General features: G+C 47.0%; 1 protein-coding gene and 2 pseudogenes across 3 annotated transcripts in view; all 3 read right to left on the reverse strand.

The window, feature by feature from the left end:
• LOC309865363 (ubiquitin D-like) overlaps window positions 1-19,961 on the reverse strand; it is a 27,670-nt gene extending 7,709 nt beyond the window's left edge. Inside the window, exons 1-2 of the mRNA XM_082731637.1 lie at window positions 19,944-19,961; window positions 5,827-5,976 (exon numbers count right to left, since the gene is read on the reverse strand). Coding sequence (XP_082587763.1) covers window positions 5,827-5,976; window positions 19,944-19,946 — 153 coding nt within the window. The 5' untranslated portion in view covers window positions 19,947-19,961. The remainder of the gene's footprint in view (window positions 1-5,826; window positions 5,977-19,943) is intronic.
• LOC309865182 (large ribosomal subunit protein uL22 pseudogene) lies at window positions 6,728-7,174 on the reverse strand (annotated as a pseudogene). The gene has a single exon. The product of its transcript is annotated as a large ribosomal subunit protein uL22 pseudogene (transcript).
• On the reverse strand, window positions 17,591-19,743 carry LOC309865183 (tripartite motif-containing protein 26-like; annotated as a pseudogene). Its single transcript has 3 exons — window positions 19,727-19,743; window positions 18,929-18,960; window positions 17,591-18,281 (listed from the first exon to the last, which is right to left on the reverse strand). The product of its transcript is annotated as a tripartite motif-containing protein 26-like (transcript).
• Window positions 19,962-20,483: the final 522 nt, after the last annotated feature.

Genomic DNA, 20,483 nt, shown 5'->3' on the forward strand with positions numbered 1-20,483 from the left:
GGGAAGGAAGCAAGCATTCATGTCCAAGTAGCAGAGAAGACCCCTCCCAAAATCAATAAAAATAGATCAACACCCTGACATGTAATAGTAAAGCTTGGAAATATTAGAGAAAAATAAGTTATCCTGAGAACAACTAGGGAGAGGAGGTTTCTTACATATGGAGAGAGGAACACCAGAATACTATCACGCCTGTCCACAGAAACCAGGCAAGCCAGAAAGGGCTGGCAAGACATATTCAGGGTACTGGATGAAAAAAACATGCAGCCAAGAATATCTTAGCCAGCAAGGTTCCCATTCAGAATGGAGGAGAGATAAAGAGCTTCCAGAACAGACAGAAACTGAACAAATATCAGAACACCAAACCAGTCCTTCAAGAAATATTAAGGGGGATACTGTAAGTGAAGAGAGACCCCAAGAGTCACAGAGACCAGAAAGAAACATATTATCTACAGAAACAAGGACTTTACAGGAAACACAATGCCAGTAAATTCGTATCTTTCAATAGTTGCATGAATGTAAATGGGCTAAATACTCCAATCAAAAAACACAGGGTATCAGATTGGATAAAAGAGCAAGAACCATCCATGTGCTGTCTATAACAGACTCGTTTTGAAACTAAGGACACCTCCAGATGGAAAGTGAGGGGATGGAGAACCATTGACCACACAATGGACCTCAAAAGAAAGCTGGGGTATGGATGCCTGGGTGGCTCAGTTGGTTAAGACACTGCCTTCGGATCAGGTCATGATCCCAGGATCCTGGGATCAAGTACCGCATCGGGCTCCCTGCTTGGCAGGGAGCCTGTTTCTCCCTCTGCCTCTGCCTACTTGTGCACTCGCTCGCTCTCTGACAAATAAATAAATAATAAATAAAATCTTAAAAAAAAAAAAAAAAGCTGGGGTAGCGAACCTCATATCAATGAGATTTTAAACCAAATACTATCGTAAAAGATGTAGAAAGACACTACATCATGCTTAAAGGGTCTACCCAATGAGAAAATCTAACAATTGTAAATATCTCTGCCCCCAAAGTGGGAGCAGCCGATTATATAAAACAATGAATACCCAAAATAAAGTAACAGGATGATAATAATACATTAATATGAGGAGACCTCAGCATTCCACTCACAGCAATGGACAGATCATGAGACAGAAGATCAAAAAGAAACAAGAGCTTTGAATGACACATTGGACCAGATACACTTTGTAGATATATACAGACTACTCCATCCTAAAACAACAGAAAACTCATTCTTCTCGAGTGTACAGGAGACATTCTCCAAAACAGATCCCACACCAGGTCACGAATCAGGTCACAACCAGTACCAAAAGACTGAGATTGTCCCCTGCATATTTTCACACCACAGTGCTTTGGAACTCAATCACAAGAGGAAATTTGAAAGGAACACAAACACTTGGAGGTTAAAGAGCATCCTGCAAAAGAATGAAGGGGTCAACCAGGAAATTAAGGAACTTAAACAATTCACTGAAACCAATGAGAATGAAAATGCATTAGTTCAAAACAGCAAAGGTGGTCCTTAGAGGGAAGTATGTAGCATTACAAGACTCTGAAGTAAACTAGAAAAATTCCAAACACAAAAGCCAACCATACACCTAAATGATCTGGCGGAAAAAAAGCAAATGAAGCCTAAACGCAACAGGAAACGAGAAATAATAAAGATTAAAACAGAAATCAATGAAATAGTGGCCAGAAGAACAGGGGAACAGATCAACAAAACTAGAAGGTGGTTCTTTGAAAGAATCGATAAGATTGAAAAACCTCTGGCCACGCTTATCCAAAAGTAAAGGACACAAATTAATAAAACCATAAAGGAAAGGGGAGAGATCATGACCAGCACCAAGGAAATACAGACAAATATAATAACATATTAGGAGCTAATACATCCCCACCCACAAAAATATGGGCATCTGGAAGAAATGAATGCATTCCTAGACATGTATAAACAATGAGACTGAAACTTGAAGAAATAAAAAACTTGAACAGACCCATAACCAGCAAGGAAATTGAAACAGTCATCAAAGATCTCCCAACACATGTGTCCAGGGCCAGATGGGTTCCCAGGGGGATTCTACCAAACATTTAAAGAGGAAATAATACCTACTCTTCTGAAGCTGTTTCAAAAAATAGAAACAGAAGGAAAATTTCCAAACTCATTCTATGAGGCCAGCACTACCTTGTCCCCAAAAGCAGACAAAGACCCCACCACAAAGGAGAATTACAGCCCAATATCCCTGATGAATACAGATGCAAATATTCTCACCAAAATACTAGCCTAAAGAATCCAACTGTACATAAAAAGTATCATTCACCATGACGAATTGGGATTCTTGCCTGGGCTCCAAGCCTGGCTCAAGATCTGCAAATTAATCAGGGTGATACAATACATGTATAAAAGAAAGGACAAGAACCATATGACCCTTTCAATTGATGCAGAAAAAGCATTTGATCAAATAGAGCATTCTTTCTTGATTAAAACCCTTCACAGTGTAGGGATAGAGGAAACATACCTCAGTATCACAAAAGCCACCTACAAAAAGCCCTCAGTGACTATCATTCTCAACGGGAAAAAAAAGAGAGCTTTTCCCTTAAGGTCAGGAACATGGCAGGGACGTCCCCTATCATCGCTGCTATTCACCGTAGTACTAAAAGTCCTAGCCTCACCAATCAGACAACAAAAAGAAATAAAAGGCATCTAAATCAGCAAAGATGAAGTCAAACTCTCTCTTTGCAAAGACATGATACTCTATGTGGAAAACCCAAAATGCTACCCCCAAGTTACTAGAACTCATACAGCAATTCAGCAAAGTGTATATAAAATCAATACACAGAAATCAGCTGCATTTCTATACACTACAATGAGACACAAGAAAAGTAGTTAAGGAGTCAAGCCCATTTACAATTGCACCCAAGCCATAAGATACTTTGGAATATACCTAACCAAAGAGGCAAAGGATTTGTACTCAAAAAACTACAGAATACTCATGAAATAAATTGAGGTAGACACAGGGAAATGGAAAAACATTCCATGCCCATGGATTGGAAGAACAAATACTGATAAAATGTGTATGCTACCCAGAGCATGTGTGTACTGTACACATTCAGTATAATCCCCATCAAAATACCATCGCATTTTTCACAGGGCTGGAACAAACAATCCTAAAACTTGGTATGGAACCAGAAAAGACCCCAAATAGTCAAATATGAAAAAGAAAATCAGAGCTGGAGGCATCACAGTTCTGGAATTTAAGCTCTGTTACCAAGCTGTAATCATCAAGAGAGTGTGGTACTGTCACAAAAACAGGTAGATAGATCAATGGAACAGAACAGAAACCCCAGAAGTGGATGGTCAACTAATCTTCAATGAAACAGGAAAGAAGATCCAATGGAGAGAAGACAGTCTCTTCAATATATGGTTTTGGGAAAAATTGGACAGCCACATGCAGAAGAATGAAACTGGACCATTTCCTTACACCACACACAAAAATAGACTCAAAATATATGAAAGACCTCAATGTGAGACAAAACTCCATGAAAATCCTAGAGGGAACTCAGGGAGCAACCTCTTCAACATTGGCCGCAGCAATTTCTTGCTGGACATAGTCTCCAAAGGCAAGGGAAACAAAAGCAAAAATGAACTATTGGGACTTCCTCAAGATAAAATGCTTCTGCACAGCAAAGGAAACAGTTGTCAAAACCAAAAGGCAACCTAAGGAAAGGGAGAAAATATTTGCAAATGACATATCAGATAAAGGGCTGGTATCCAAAATCTAAAAAGAATGCAAACTCAACACCCAAAGAGTAAATGATCCAGTTACGAAATGGGCAGAAGGCATGAACAAACTTTCTCCAAAAAATACATCCAAATGGCCAACAGACACATGAAAAAATCATGAACTTCATTCAGCATCAGGGAAAACAAATCAAAACCACAATGCAATCCCACTTCACCCCAGTCAGAATGGCTAACATGAAGAAGTCAGGAAATGACAGATGCTGGCGAGGATGCGGAGAAAGGGGAACCCTCCTACACTGTTGGCGGGAATGCAAGCTGGTGCAGCCGCTCTGGAAAATGGTATGGAGTTTCCTCAAGAAGTTGAAAATAGAGCTATTCTATGACCCAGGAATTGCACTACTGGGTATTTACCCCAAAGATATAAATGTAGGATCCAAAGGAGCACCTGCACCCCAATGTTCACAGCAGCAATGTCCACAATTGCCAAACTATGGAAAGATTCCAGATGTCTACCAACAGATGATTGGATAAAGAAGATGTGGTACATGCATGCTATGGAAGACTATTCAGTCATCCAAAAAATGAAATCTTGCCATTTGCAATGATATGGACAGAACTAGAGGGTATGATGCCAAGTAAAGTAAGTCAATCGGAGAAAAACATTATCATATGATCTCAGTGATATGTGGAATTTGAGAAACACAACAGAAGATCAGAGGGGAAGGGAAGGAAAAATAAAACAAGATGAAACTAGTGAGAGACAAACCGTAAGAGACTCTTAATCGTAGGAAACCATCTGAGGGCTGCTGGAGGGCAGGGAGGGGGAGGGTGGAGTCACTGGGTGATGGGCATGAAGGAGGCGTCTGGTGTAATGAGCACTGGGTATTACCTAAGACTGATGCGGGGCGCCTGGGTGGCTCAGTCGTTAAGTGTCTGCCTTCAGCCCAGGTCATGATCCCAGGGTCCTGGTCAGCGGGAAACCTGCTTCTCCCTCTCCCGCTCCCCCTGCTTATGTTCCCTCTCTCGATGTGTCTTTCTCTGTCAAATAAATAAATAAATAAATAAATAAACAAACTCTTTTAAAAAAAGACTGATGAGGGCACCTGGGTGGCTCAGTCGGTTAAGCAACTGACTTTGGTTCGGGTCATGACCCCACATCAGGCTCCCTGCTCAGTGGAAAGCCTGCTTCTCTCTCTCTCCCTCTGCCTACCTGTGCTCACTCGCTCTCGCGCTCTCTCTCTCTGTCAAATAAATAAAATCTTTTTTAAAAAAACAAAAGACTGATGAGTCACAGGCCATGTACCTCTGAAACCTATAATACATTTTATATTAATTAATTGAATTTAAATTTTAAAAAACGTTTTAGAAAAAGAAGTTTGACTACCATGTCTGAGGGATTATGTGGAGAGGTCCTGCGAGAACAGGTGGGTGGAACGGAATCCAGAAGAACCAAGACTTAGGGTTGAACACACCAAGGTACTAATCATAGGAGTAAAGCTGTCTTTGGCTCTGGAGCAGTCCATTTTCTGGCCGAACCCTTCCAAGTGACCCCAACTGAAGCTACAAAAGAAACACCAGCCAAACATTCCCCGTGTCTGGCTCTCATTATGAGATACCGTTAAATAGTTGTTGGCCTAAGTCACAAATATTGGGAGCAGTTGGTTACACAGCAGTAGGCAACTTGGAACACCCCCAGGGCAGCCACCGGTGTGAGTAAAGCGAGGGGTAGAAGCAAGAATGTGGAGGGCGAGGAGATCTGACCCACCTGCTCACAGGCCTTGTGCAGCTCTCGGCTGCTCGTTTTTGATCTGGGACATGGAATTTCTATCCAACGGTGATTAAAGCTGGAACTCCTGACCTTATCCCTTGATTGGTCTGCTAAAACCCAGCTCATCATGGGCAGTTCCCAACACCCCCATGGATACTCACTGTCCCGTCAGGAGCCCTGTCTCTGCTAAAGCCCAGTAGTGGGCCAGGAGCTCTCCCCTAATAGGACACACCTCTTTGCAGTAGACAGCACGGCTTGATCAGGAACCTGGGATGTGTGTCGTGCCTCTCCGTTGGGGCCTTACCAGCAGGAACACCACTCTGCCTCTTGTCCCACCTCGGCGACCTCTACAGCCTGGGCGTCTCTTGGCTGTGGTGGAGCTCCTCCAGAGCCCCGTTCTGTTCTGGGCTCCAGTCAGTCCCTGGAAATGGTCTCGTGAACGCAAACATGTTGCCTCTGGAATAGAAGGAGGGTGTCCAGGCATTAGTGGTGTTACCATCAACTGGGTTAAATATGACAAGGAATTGGGGTGCCTGGGTGGCTCAGTGGATTAAGCCGCTGCCTTCGGCTCGGGTCATGACCTGTGTCCTGGGATCAAGCCCCGCATCGGGCTCTCTGCTCAGCAGGGAGCCTGCCTCCCCCTCTGTCTCTGCCTGCCTCTCTGCCTACTTGTGATCTCTGTCTGTCAAATAAATAAATAAATAATCTTTAAAAAAATATATATGACAAGGAATAATCTGTTCTTTACCTTAGAGCAATGACCTGGCATGCTCCAGACCACTGGCCCTCTAGAAATTTTAGGGATGTGGAGGGCCTTGAAACGTAACAGGGTTTCTCTCCCAATCTCAGGAGCACACTGCCTTACCAACACCACCAACATATTCACCAATCCTGGCTCATCCTGCTTGTGTAATTATATATCATCAATCTGGTGGAACCAAGTGAGGTTCTGTGGCATGTCCAGAAGGCCCATACCCGGAGGCCAGCCAAGCTGCCTCATATTTTCTCATGAGAGCAGTTAGATTTTCAGGCATTTTGCAAACCACTTGTTAAAACAGCCACTATTAAAAACAAGTCATATAAACTTATAAGTTGTATTAAAAGCAAAGATAATATTTTAAAGTCATCATTTCCTGATTTTTACTATATTCTGTTTTGGCTTTTTTTTTTTTTTTGCTTTTATTTGTATTTATTTTATGCAGAATTTACTCCCAGACTATACACTGTTGCTTCTTCAGTTCTTCTGGGACAGCTTTTTCTTCTGGGCAGCCTCCTCTTCTGCTTCAGGAGCAATCTGCTCTTTCTCAGTAAGGATCATCTCAGTGTGGCAGGGAGAGCTCACATGTGGCTGAATCTGACCATGAACCCAGTAACTTCTGTGTCACATCTTGGGGCTTTGTTCACCTGGATGTGCTCAGGGGCCAGAGAATCTACTAAACTCTTAAGCTCAGCATTACTCTCTGCAGTTTTAAGCGTGTGCAGTAAAATCTGGCACTCTTTTTGGGCCACTGGCCCTATGTCCACCCCACTGTTTGGCCTGGCCACACCTCCCAACACCACCATTGTACCCAGGGAGCGGTGCACGCTGCTTCTGCAGTGACGTCCTTCAGATACTTGGTGGCTTTCTTGATACGCATATTTCTGATGGCCTGGGCAGTTTCAGGTGTGATCTTAAAGTGAACACAAAGATTCGAGCTTCTTCATTTGCATCATTTTGTAGGGTTTTCTGGGTCAAGTGAATAGTGAACTATTTTCAGAGATAACCTCAGACTGCTTATGGGATGAGCTATATTTTATGCTAAACTATGCTTATCGACATCTATTATGTCTGTATGATTAAAAAATACTATAATACACTGCATGGGGGTGTGTTACTGTATACAGCTCTTCAAATCTGCATTTTCAATAAAGTTACACTTTTACTGAAAGCTTAAAATCAGGTGTGGTAGAAAAAGTAACACTACAGAAATCACCAAACAGGACAAACCACACTTTTCTTCCTGTAGTTCCAGCACATGCTGTCCACGTCCCTTTGGGCCACATTATGATGCCAGAATTATGATATAGTATAGAATCTCTGAGGGCAGAAATGAGATCTAATCAGGCCAAACTAAAAAATGCTATGAATGAGGGCACCTGGGTGGCTCAGTGGGTTCAGCCGCTGCCTTCAGCTCGGGTCAGTGGTCTCAGGGTCCTGGGATCGGGTCCCGCATCGGGCTCTCTGCTCAGCAGGGAGCCTGCTTCCCTTCCTCTCTCTCTGCCTGCCTCTCTGCCTACTTGTGATCTATCTCTGTCAAATGAATAAATGAAATACTTTTTTAAAATGCTATGAATAAGATTCAGTCTTAACTGAATACTCTAACAGACAGGGAAAAAGATGCAGAGTGATCTAGAAAATAAGCTGAAGAAAGGAAGGAGGCCAAGGAAGATAGGGATAAACCGCTAGAAGTCCATGAGATCAGACTTGGATCAGATATTATTAGGATCCCTGAAGGGGTGGAGAGAGAGGTCTAGAAGATATACCGAGCAAATCATAGCTGAGAACTTCCTTAACCTGGAGAAGGAAACAAGCATTCATGTCCAAGAGACAGAGAAGACCCCTCCTAAAATCAATAAAAACAGACCAACACTCCAGCACAGAATAATAAAACTTGCAAATCTTAGAGCCAAGGAAGCTACCCTAGAGCAGGTAGGGGGAAAAGATTGCTTACATACAGAAGGAAGAACATCAGAATAGTGTTAGACCTGTCCACAGAGACCTGGCAAGCCAGAAAGGGCTGGCAGGACATATTCAGCATACTGAATGAGAAGAACATGCAGCCAAGGATACCTTACTCAACAAGGCTGTCACTTAGAACAGAGAGAGAGAAACAAAGAGCTTCCAGGACCAGCAGAAACTGAAAGAATATGTGACCACCAAGCCATCCCTGCAAGAAATTTTAAGGGGGAATTCTATAAAAGAAAAAAGACCCCAATAGCAACACAGACCACAAATTTAGAAACAATCTATAGATACAGGGACTTTACAGGCAATATGATGGCACTAAACTCATATCTTTCAGTAGTTATCCTCAATAAGAATGGCCTAAATGCTCCCATGAAATGGCACAGGGTTTCAGATTGGACACAAAGACAGGATCCATTCATATACCGTCTACAAGAGACTCATTTTGAAACTAAAGACACCTCCAGATTGAAAGTGAGGGGATGGAGCACCATTTGCCATGCCAATGGACCTCAAATAAAGTACGGGTAGCAATTCTCAAATCAAACAAGTTAGGTTTTAATCCAAAGACTGTAGTAAGAGATGTAGAGGGATACTATATCATACTTAAAGGGTCTACCCAAGTAGAAGATCTAACAATTGTAAATATCTATGTCTCCAACATAGGAGCAGCCAACTACACAAGCCAACTATTAACCAAAATTAAGAATCATATTGAAAATAATACATAATAGTAGGAGACCTCAACACTCTACTCTCAGCAATGGACAGATCATTTATGCAGAACAACAAACAAGAGCTTTCAAAGAAATACTAGACCAGAGGCACTTAGTAGATATGTACAGAACATTCCACCCTAAAACAACAGAATACTCATTCTTCTCAAGTACACATGGAACTTTCTCCAGAATAGAACACATACTGGGTCACAAATCAGGGCACAACTGACATCAAAAGACAGAGACTATTCCCTGCATATTTTCAGACTACTATGCTTTGAAACTGGAACTCAACCACAGGAAGAAATTTGGAAGGAACTCAAACACTTGGAAGAACACCCTGCTCAAGAATGATTAGGTCAACCAGGAAATTAAAGAACTTAAACAATTCATGGAAACCAATGACAATGAGAACTCACTGGTCCAAAACCTATGGGATACTGCAAAGGTGGTCCAAAGAAGGAAATACATAGTCATCCAAGCCTCTCTCAAAAAAATTAGAAAAATCCCAAATGCACAAGCTAAGCTTACACTTAAAGATCCTGGAGAAAGAACAGAAAATAAGACCTAAACCAAGAAGGAGAAGAGAAATAATAAAGATCAGTACAGAAATAAATGAAACAGAAACCAGAAAAAAGTAAAAGAGATCAATGAAACTAGAAGCCGGTTCTTTGAAAGAATTGGTAAGATCAATAAACCTCTGGCCAGACATATCCAAAGAAAAAGGGAAGGACCCAAATCAATAAAATCATAAATCAGCAACTTCTCTCACAACATGTCTCCAAAGGCAAGGGAAACAAAAGCAAAACTAAACTTTTGGGACTTCATCAAGATAAAAAATCTTCTCCACAGCAAAGCAGTCAACAAAACTAAGAGGCAGCCCATGGAATGGGAGAAGATACTTGCAAATGACACTACAGACAAAGGGCTGGTATCCAAGATATATAAAGAATTTCTGAAACTCAAAACCCAAAAAAACAAATAATCCACTCAAAAAATGGGCAGAAGGGGGCAACTGGCAGGCTCAGTTGTTAAGTGTTTGCCTTCAGCTCAGGTCCTGATCCCAGGGTCCCAGGATCAAGCCCTGCAATGGGCTTCCTGCTCAGTGGGAAGCCTCCTTCTCTCTCTCTGTCACTCCCCCTGCTTGTGTTCCCTCTCTTGCTGTGTCTATCAAATAAATGAAAACAATCTTTTTTAAAAATGGACAGAAGACATGAACAGACACTTCTCTTAAAAAAAAACATACAAATGGCTAATAAACTCAAGGAAAAAATGTTCAACCTCACTAGTCATCAGGGAAATACAAATCAAAACCACACTGAGATACCACCTTACACCAGTGAGAAGGGCAAAAAATAACAAAGCAAGAAACAACAAATGTTGGAGAAGTTGCGGAGAAAGGGGAACCCTCTTACCTGTTGGTGGGAATGCAAGTTGGTGCAGCCACTTTGGAGAACAGTGTGGAGCTTCCTCAAAAAATTGTAAAAAATAGAGCTACTCTATGACCCAGCAATTGCACTATGGGGTACTTACCCCAAAGATACAGATGTAGTGAAAAGAAGGGGCACTTGTACCCCAATGTTCATAGCAGCAATGGCCATGATAGCCAAACTGTGGAAGGAGCCGAGATGCCCTTCAAGAGACGAATGGTTAAAGAAGATGTGGTCCATTTATACAGTGGACTACTACTCCGCCATCAGAAAGGATGAACACCCACCATTTGCATCAGACACGGATGGGACTGGAGGGGATTGTGCTGAGTGAAATAAGTCAGGCAGAGAAAGACAATTATCACAGGTTTCACGCACATGTGGAAGATAAGGAATAGTGCAGAGGATCATGAGAGAAGGAGGAAACCTGAATGGAAAGGAATTAGCGAGGGAGACAAACCACGAGAGACTGTGGACTCTGGGAAACAAACTTGAGGGTTTAGCAAAGGGCGGTATGTGGCTGGGGTAGTTGGGGGACAAGCATTAAGGAGGGCCCAGGATTTGATGAGCACTGGGTGTTACCCGCGACTGATGAGTCACTGAAGGCTACATCAAAAACTAATGTCCTATATGCTGGCTAACTGAATTTAAATTAAAAAAAGAAGACGAAAAGTATACACACGACAGGAAATCATTTCCCCTGTGAAATCTGAAAGCATTTCCTCCACCAGGTGAACAACAGTTAAGATCACAAGGTTAAGCTTCTTTGATCTGTTTCCTCAAAACCCACAAATCCAGTCTAATCAGGCAAAATACCAGTGACTCCCCTTGCGGGACATTCTACATTCACAGAATCTGGTGTGCCTGTCCAGAGGCCACCTGCCCCGGGCGGTGCCTGTGGCTCTCCAGGACCGTGAGGGCTCAGGAGAGACTGCCCCCTGGGAGCCACGGTGGCTCCCACATCTCTGGTCCTTGTCGAGTCTGACCGTCAAGTACGTGTCACAGCTGGAAGGAAGGGGACTGCTGCACCTGTCTGCGCTGTGGCTGTTCCAGCCACTGCCACACTCAGGGCTTAGTGGGCCACCACGGGTCTCGGCAGGCTAGGAGGCGCCGCAACTCCCAGATGCGGAGCATCACAACCCCCCACGGACCTGTCCGTTTCCCAGCAGCACAGTCCGCTCAGCACCTGGCGGTGGGGGTGTCACGGCCCAGGCTGGACGGGGCGGAAGGATCGGAGATGCCTGCGGCGATGGTGGGTGGCCAAGGGCTCGTCCTAACATCTGGACGTGACAGCTGGCCCATCCCCAGCTGGCCCCTGAGACAGGACAAAGGGTTCAACCGGTGCCAGGGGAGCCCAGCTGCCCCGAGAAGACAGCTCTCGCAGGCTGGCTGGTCACTGCGCCCAGGCCCGTGCAAACCCAGGGGTGTCGCAGAAGCCAAGGCCGCGCAGGCGCGGTGGGGCTGATGAGGGAGCAGGAGGCTGGCTGAGGATGGAGCAGGGGCTGGCGCCTTGCACCCCCTCTCCACCCACTCCCCTTGGTAATATGTGTGACATTTCACAGGCACCCCTGACTGCCCTAAAAGAAGAGCAAATGGTTATCTTGCAGAGATCACAGTCCTGCAAGGCAGGAGTCTCTCTTGGTTTACAAATGTCCTTGAGATTTACAACAAAGAAGTTGCCTTATCAATAGCCCAATTTCCAAAGATATATAACTCAGTTCCTCAAGCCCTAACGTCACCCTCCCCTCCATAAAAAACCAAAGGAGATGGGGGTAGAAGGAAAAGTAAATAAAGTTAAATCTCTTCTAAACCTAAATCTCACTAAGAAGGACGTTTGATAGCAGGAATGTAACATTCCACCAGGAGACTCCCAATTGTCTTTATGTTAGTGCCTCATTAGAGGGAAAGTGGCCTTGGCTTGATAGTAACCAGGCCTTCCATATCCTGACAGTCTTCTTTACCCCAATAGCCCTTCTGAACAACCCTTTGTCCTCACCTACCCAACTCCTGTGTATATAACCAGCCACTCCTCACAACCTGGGGCAGCAGCTCTTCCTGCCCACGGGTCCTGTCCCCGTGCTTTAATAAACCACCATTTTGCACCAAAGATGTCTTAAGAATTCTTTCTTTAGTCGTCAGCTCCGAACCTCACCCCACCGAACCTGACTTAGGTTCTGGGACTTCATCAGGGCCGGCAGCCCCCTTCCCCCCGGGCCGCACCCTCCGCAGCCCCCTCCCCCGGGGCCGCACCCTCCGCTCTCGGCGGGGCTGACTTGACTGGGAAGGGCAGTGGTCCCGAGGACAGTCTCGCTCCGGCTCTCAGAGCCCAGGACCCGGGATGGGGGTGGAGCAGCGGTCACGGGTGGCCCCCGGCAAGTCCCCTCCATCCCGAAGAACTCCGCGCACGTGCAGGAAGGGGAAGAGGGCGGGTACGCGCCAACCCAGCCCTTAACCCCTACCCCCAGCTTCACCCGACCCGGACCTGACCCTTGACCCTGAGGCCGGTCCTAGTCTTCAGCCTCTAACACTCGGCTCACCGGAGGCCTCCAACCCGGCTCCGGACCCCGACCGCCCTAGGAACCCCTACCCCCTCCCAGCCCCACCCCACCCGGACGACGGGAGCCGAACCCAGAGACTATGCTGGGGCTGCCTGAGGCCGCCATCCAGCAGCGGACCCCGCCCGCTCCAAGTAGTGGGGCCACAGAGCCCTGGGTCGAGGCCAAGACAATCGGAAAGTGGCGAGAGTTGGCGGAGAGAGGCGAGGGAGGACTTGGGCAGGCTGAGGGTTGACGGCGCGGGCCGAGTGGTGACGGGGAGAGCCGAGGGAGGACCGGGGCAGTGCCGAAGAGTGACGGCGCGGGCCGAGCGCTGACGGAGAGCCGAGCTGCGGCGGGGAGGGCGGAAACAGGGTATGTGCAGTGTCGAGGACTGACGGAGGGGGCCGAGTGGCGGCGGGGAGGGCCGAGGGAGGATTCGTGTAGCGTCGAACGTTGGCGGAGCAGGCCGAGTGGCGGCGGGGAGGGCCGAGGGAGGACGAGTGCCCTGGGGAGGACGGGTGCCCTGGGGAGGACGGTCGGACGCGGCGGGGTCGCGGCTAGGCGCGCTGCGCGTTTCCCGAGAAGGCCCAGGAGGGCTGAAGGACGGACACCCGGGAGTGCTGGGGGGAGCAGCCGGGGGGCCACGGAAGGCTCAGGACGCTCGATGGGGCTCCAGATGGGCGGTGAGGGCGGAGAACGGACAAGGAACGAGGGGCGGCGCGCGGGCGGGGGGCTCGGGACCCCCAGGCCGGGCCTCTTGCCCAGCCGGGCCCGACCGGACCTGACCCGCTGGCGGCCGGTGTGCGGTTCCGTGGTTGGCGGCGCAGCGGCCCGAGCCGGGGGATGGCCGTGATCGGGGTCCGTCCGTGGGCTGCGCGCGCTGGTTGTGGGGGCGCTTCTGGGAGTGAGCCTCGGGGGGCTGGGGGCGCGGCCGGGGTCAGGGACCCTCGCTCTCGGGTGCCCAGCGCCCGCGGGGACCGTCTAGCGCTCAGAGTGTGGCCACACGCCCCCCTGCACCGCAGCCTCCACCCTTCCCCGAGAAGTCCCCGGGGCTCCGGGGCGGAGCCGGGGTGGTGGCCGTGACGACCTGCGACACCCGCCAGGGCTCGGAGGGGCCGCACACACCCGCGCTGAACCGCGTCCCGAGCCGTCGCCCTGACCCGGAGGACACCTGCGAGGGCCGTGACCCGGAGGACACCTGCGAGGGCCGTGACCCGGAGGACACCTGCGAGGGCCGTGACCCGGAGGACACCTGCGAGGGCCCTGACCCGGAGGACACCTGCGAGGGTCCTGACCCGGAGGACACCTGCGAGGGCCCTGACCCGGAGGACACCTGCGAGGGCCCTGACCCGGAGGACACCTGCGAGGGCCCTGACCCGGAGGACACCTGCGAGGGCCCTGACCCGGAGGACACCTGCGAGGGTGTCCCGGGAACACTGAAGCTCTTGCGGGTTCTTTCAACCGAACATCCGAACAAAACGCCTGCTTCCACGGAATGGTGCTGACCTTAACAAGAAAGATGGTCTCACCCGCCAGCAACGAGCTGGGAAACAACAGAACCGCAATTCGGGACTAGCGGGTGACGACGAAGCCCTCCGCAAATCCGGCCATCGAAGGGGAGGACCTTTGTTTTATGGGAACAAAGGAAGAAGTTGGGAAGTGTTGTTTGGAACAAAAATCTAATCGACACACACGGGTAGGCGCCAGATTCTCCGCATTCTCCCCATTTTGTTGTAGCTGCTCCTTGGTTTCCTTCAAATCTGCATGGCACCCACCATAGCTCTGTGTCACCCCCAGTGTCATCTCCAAGGGCACGGCTGCCCAAAGACTGCCCTCCCCTCGCCATTTACAGGCCAACAGCTTGACAGTGTCCACGCCTGTTTAGGAGTGAGCCAGAAGACCAGCGGTCAGCTAGGAGTGCTATCCCCACAGCGGGAGGGAGCCTTTGTCCAGCCCAAAGAGGCCAGTCTAAGCTGGGCTCTAGCTCCAAAGGCTTCCCCAGCAGCCAGGCCGGCGGGTAACTATCCCTGAGTGGAGCCTGAGTTCCACCTAGTGCATGGGTTTGGTGGAGCTGCAGTGAGTCCCTGCTGGACCGTGCTGAGAGGCGCTCTGCTCACCAAGCCCTAAGGACAGATGATGCTCCTAGGGGAGTGCTGGGCCCTGTGTTCTTGCCCAGATCTGCTACTAAGGTTATAGCACCAGACACAATGTCTTTTCTAGGCTCCTTTTTTTCTTGCTAGCGTTTTTTCTGTTTATCTAATAAATATGTCATTAACATTAACCTTTGAAAGGGAAAATCATCCTAAAGAGAAGCAGTTTGAGCACAAAAATTTACACGCAAGTCAGTCGAACAAAACAGAGATTCCAGAACTAATTCCACACTTTTCTGGTCAATTGATCTGTGACAAAGGAGGCAAGAATATACAGTGTAAAAAGTTCTCTTCAACAAATGGTGTTGGGAAAACTGGACATGCGAAAGAATGAAAGTGGACCACGTTATGGCACCATACACAACATAAACACACTGTGTTAAAGACCTAAATGTGAGGGGCGCTTGGGTGGCTCAGTGGGTTAAAGCCTCTACCTTCGGCTCAGGTCATGATCCTAGGGTCCTGGGATTGAGCCCCATGTCAGGCTCTCTGCTCCGCAGGAAGCCTGCTTCCTCCTCTCTCTCTGCCTGCCTCTCTGCCTACTTGTGATCTCTCTCTCAGTCAAATAAATAAAATCTTAAAAAAAAAAAAAAAAGACCTAAATGTGAGACCTGAAACCATAAAATTCCAAAAAGAGAGCACAGGCAGTAATGTTTCCAGCATCAGCCATAACACCATCTTTCTAGATATGTCTCCTGAGGCAAGGGAAACAAAAGCAAAATTAAACTACTGGGTTTACATGAAAATAAAAAGCTTTCACACAGCAGAGGAAACCATCAGCAAAACAAAAAGGCAACCTAGGGAATGGGAGAAGATATTTGCAAAGGACATATCCACTAAGGGATTAAAACCCAAAACACAAAGAATTCATATAACTCAACACACAAAAATCCAAATAATCCAATTAAAAATGGGCAGAGGGTCTAAATCACATTTTCCCAAAGAAGACAGACATATGAAAAGTTTCACAACATTATTGATCATCAGGGAATCCAAATTAAAACCACAATGAGATATCACTATGTATCTATCAGAATGGCTAAAATAAAAAACACAAGTAATAATGAGTTGGTGAGGATGTGGGGAAAAACAGAATATTCATGCACAGTTGGGAATGCAAACTAGTGCAGCCACTATGGAGTTTCCTCAGAAAATTAGAAATAGGGGCGCCTGGGTGGCTCAGTGGATTAAGCCGCTGCCTTCGGCTCAGGTCATGATCTCAGGGTCCTGGGATCGGGTCCCGCATCGAGCTCTCTGCTCAGCGGGGAGCTTGCTTCCCTCTCTCTCTCTCTCTGGCTGCCTCTCTGTCTACTTGTGATTTCTCTCTGTCAAATAAATAAATCTTTAAAAAAAGAAAATTAGAAATAGAATGACCATATGATCCGGTAATTCCACTAATGGGTATTTACCCAAAGAACACTAATTTGAAAAGATATATGCACCCCTATGTTTATAGCAGGATTATTTACGATAGCCCCAGTGTCCATCAATAGATGAATGGACAAAGAAGACGTGAGATACACACACACAATGGAAGACTACTTGACCATTAAAAAAAAAAAAATCCTGCCATTTGCAACAGCAACTGTATTTGTTGCTGTATTTTCCTCCTCTGCTTCCTGCCACTATACACTAACCTGTAGTCAAGCATGGTGTGCTCTGTTTACAGACGGACAGTCATGATAAAACCCTCAAGCTCTGATGACCCCTCTATCCCGCTCGTCCCTCTGGCTGCAGCTCCCATACTTGCCCCTACTCTGGCTTAGTACCTCCAGAAATTGCAAGTAGATAGACACAGATATCCTTCCCTCTTTGCACTCTGCACACCCCAGTATTGTTCATAGGTTACCCTTCTTCTAAAAATAACCAGATTTGTTTTCTGCTGCTTATAGCTTAGACTAATCATTTGACTTTAATAATCTATTTCTACCATCTCAAAATCCAGCTGACCTAAGACTTCCTTCGAAAGACCCACTTCCAAAGACTTGTATCTGCCTGAACCTCGTATGGCTTCCCCCTCCCCACTTTCTACTGCAAAAGAAAGGTAAGAACATAGAAATAGATAAGCCAGTAGCCACTCCGGATATTTCAAACCTTGGAAACTATTAATCAGGCATGAATCGCATAAAAATATTTACTGCTAGAACTAATATGGATGTTATAACCAACTATTATTAGTGGCAAAGGCTGCAAACCTGTGACACAGTCACTCCTTCTCATACCTTCATCTCAGGAGCAGATGAAGGATCAAATCAAAGGCAACAGAAGAAAAAGATTAGCAATAGCACATATTTAATAAGTCCTTTAAAGACATTTCAACCCTTCCCATGCAGAAAAACCAGATCCTGTGTCATTCCTCTCTTAGAGGCAAAGTAGAGGATAAGAGACTCCTGCCTCCACTGTGTTGCTCCCGTGATGTGAGGGTATTCGGAAACCCAGACAAACAGTCTAGCTGAGGCAGAAAGTTGGAAATGAACCAAGGCCTAAGGGACAGATAAGGCCTTCTCTCAGGGTCTCACCGTAAGTCTAGATCTCATGCACTTAAGCCATAGGAAAGGGAAAATTCTCCCACAGAAGGAAGAGGAGAATTCATAGATAAACTCCCAAGTCCCAGCACTGGAAAAGGTTACTTTCCCACCATCATAATCCGGAGCAACTCCAATCTGCCTTGGACAGTAGGACAGAATCTGGAAGGGCTCGGGGCTAGTGTCTGTGTACATGCCAGCTGAAGACAGCTGCAGGGTCCAGAACCCTTCCTCGGGGCTGACGTTGAGAAATCCTCTTCTCACCACTGACTCTCTTGCCACTCCCACCCAATATGGCAGAATGTTGGCCATATTTCATTTCTTGTGGCCACTCCTCCTCCAACTCTTCACTCTCGTTTCTATATCCAGTGGAACCGTAACCATCGGTAGTGCCCGTTAATCCACCAAGACTGCTAGTGCCCAACACGCCCCTGGCTGCACCCCAGTAATCCGTTGCTGCTTCTTCTCCTCTGCGTCCCACCATATCCTGTCCACTTTCACTGGTACACTTTGCCCCATGTGAAGGCCTTACTGCCCAGCACCCCAGGCTCAGGGTCAAATCTCGGACCATGCTGGTATTTGTTCATCCGCAAGCCAGTGGGTATCATCCTCTTCCCATTCGGGGACACTGAGAGGAAACCATCGGCTGTCTGCGAATTCAGGATGATCCCCACTGTGGGGTCAAGGGGATAGAGAGATGGCATCGTAAGATATCAAGGGAGATTGTTCCCTTAGGTTCTGGGGCCTTCTGACCATGATGGGAGATTCCTTTCAGGGACCAGGATACAGATTGCACTGGACCCAGTGCTCATACTATGCAGAGGGTGAAGAAAGGCCAGGGAGAGAATTCGAGAGCATGAGCATCACAATAAGACTCAGGAGGAAAGGGCGCCTGGGTGGCTCAGTGGGTTAAGCCGCTGCCTTCGGCTCAGGTCATGATCTCAGGGTCCTGGGATCGAGTCCCGCATCGGGCTCTCTGCTCAGCAGGGAGCCTGCTTCCTCCTCTCTCTCTGCCTGCCTCTCTGTCTACTTGTGATCTCTCTCTGTCAAATAAATAAAAATAAAAAATCTTTAAAAAAAAAAAAAAGACTCAGGAGGAAAGAAGAGAGGAGCTGTTATCATTATGGTCAAGAAACTTTGGGGAAAGTTTTGCGGTTTTGAACTCTGAGATCTCAGGATAAAGAACGTGGTTACATTAGCCGCCGCAAAGACCTTCCTGTTGAAGGAGCTGCTCCATGAGGGGCGCCGCACAGGCGAGCTGGAATTCAGGGTAGCAGAGTTTAAGGTGAACATCAGCCACCGTCCCCTCCAGACACTCACTGGTCTTATACTCCAGATCCCTCTGCAGTTTTCTAGAAAGGAAGAAGTAAAGGGCAGTAAGCAGTCCTGACACGTCTTCCAGCTCCGATGCTCTTACTGTCGGTCAACACTATTTGAAAAGGTGGCTGGGCATGATGAAAGCCCAAACCACACCAAGAAGTCAATGCAGGAGACACACCGAGGTGCCTAATCTACTGCTGGACCGATCTGCTGCTCACACCCAGTGCTTCCTTATGGAGCCTTCGAGCACATTCTCTGGGCTTTCACCACATCTTCAACTTCTAGTCCTAAGTCACACCGCTTCTCTCCACTTGCAAAGACACTTCTTTGAGATTAATTCTCAAAGTAATAATCTTATTTAATTATCCCAGTATTTTTTATTCTTTTATTTTTAAGTATGATTAAAGACACATAACATAAAATTTACTCTTTAGATGTTAGGCGCATGGTTCAGTAGGGCTATGTATATCTACACTGTTGTACAACCAATTTTCACAATGGTTTTATCCTGCAAAACCGAAAGTCTGTAATCATGAAACCACAACCCCTTGTTCCCCCTCCTTCTAACCACTGGCCACCACCCTTCTACTTTCTTTTCCGATGGAATTGGTTGCTTTAGATCATTCCTCTAAGCAGAATCATACCATATTTGGCATTTTGTGACAGTCCTCTTTAACTCAGCACAATGTCTCTAATGTTTAACCATGTATCCGTGTTACCCAGAGCTTCCCAATATTTTACCTCACTTCTAGACACAAAATACCTTTTCATCAGCTCTGGGACCTACTTGGACTCTACCTTAGTCCAGGTAACATCCTTAGACTGCTGTGTGGACAGACTCCCTGATTTGGACTGACTGACTCTCCTTGCCCAATGTCCCTGCCCACTGTGAATGTCCTCCATAGAAGCAGGCAGCCATGAGAACCCAAGGCCAGAGCCAAACCCTAAGGAAACATTACAGAGAAAGAAAGGGGGTTTTCTGGGCCCAGAGCCCACCCTTCACCCATTCCTTTACCATTGAATCCTCTGATTCCTTTCTCTAAAGAACGAAGTTTATCCGCAAACTCTTCTGCCTGCTTTTTGATTGCAGCACTGATAGGCCAGAACTTCTTCCGGGGGGCACCTGGAGAAAATAGAGGCACAGAAGGAGCTCCTGAAAGAAGAGCAGGATTGCACACATCAGCACACACACACACACACACACACACACACACACCAACAAGGCACACAGGGTGGGGAGCAAGACACACATCCAGGCATCCAGCTCCACATAAGCACTGAAGAGTAAAATGCACATAATTCTGAAGAAAGGGTGGTGATCCAAGTGCTCTCTACCCAACAATATGTCAATTTTATGTGGTGTTAAAAGAAGAAAATCAGGGGCGCCTGGGTGGCTCAGTGGTTAAGCCGCTGCCTTCGGCTCAGGTCATGATCTCAGGGTCCTGGGATCGAGTCCCGCATCGGGCTCTCTGCTCAGCAGGGAGCCTGCTTCTGCCTCTCTCTCTCTCTGCCTGCCTCTCTGCCTTCTTGTGATTTCTCTCTGTCAAATAAATAA

Source organism: Mustela nivalis (genome assembly GCF_964662115.1).
Source record: "Mustela nivalis genome assembly, chromosome: 5".
Lineage (NCBI taxonomy): Eukaryota > Metazoa > Chordata > Mammalia > Carnivora > Mustelidae > Mustela > Mustela nivalis.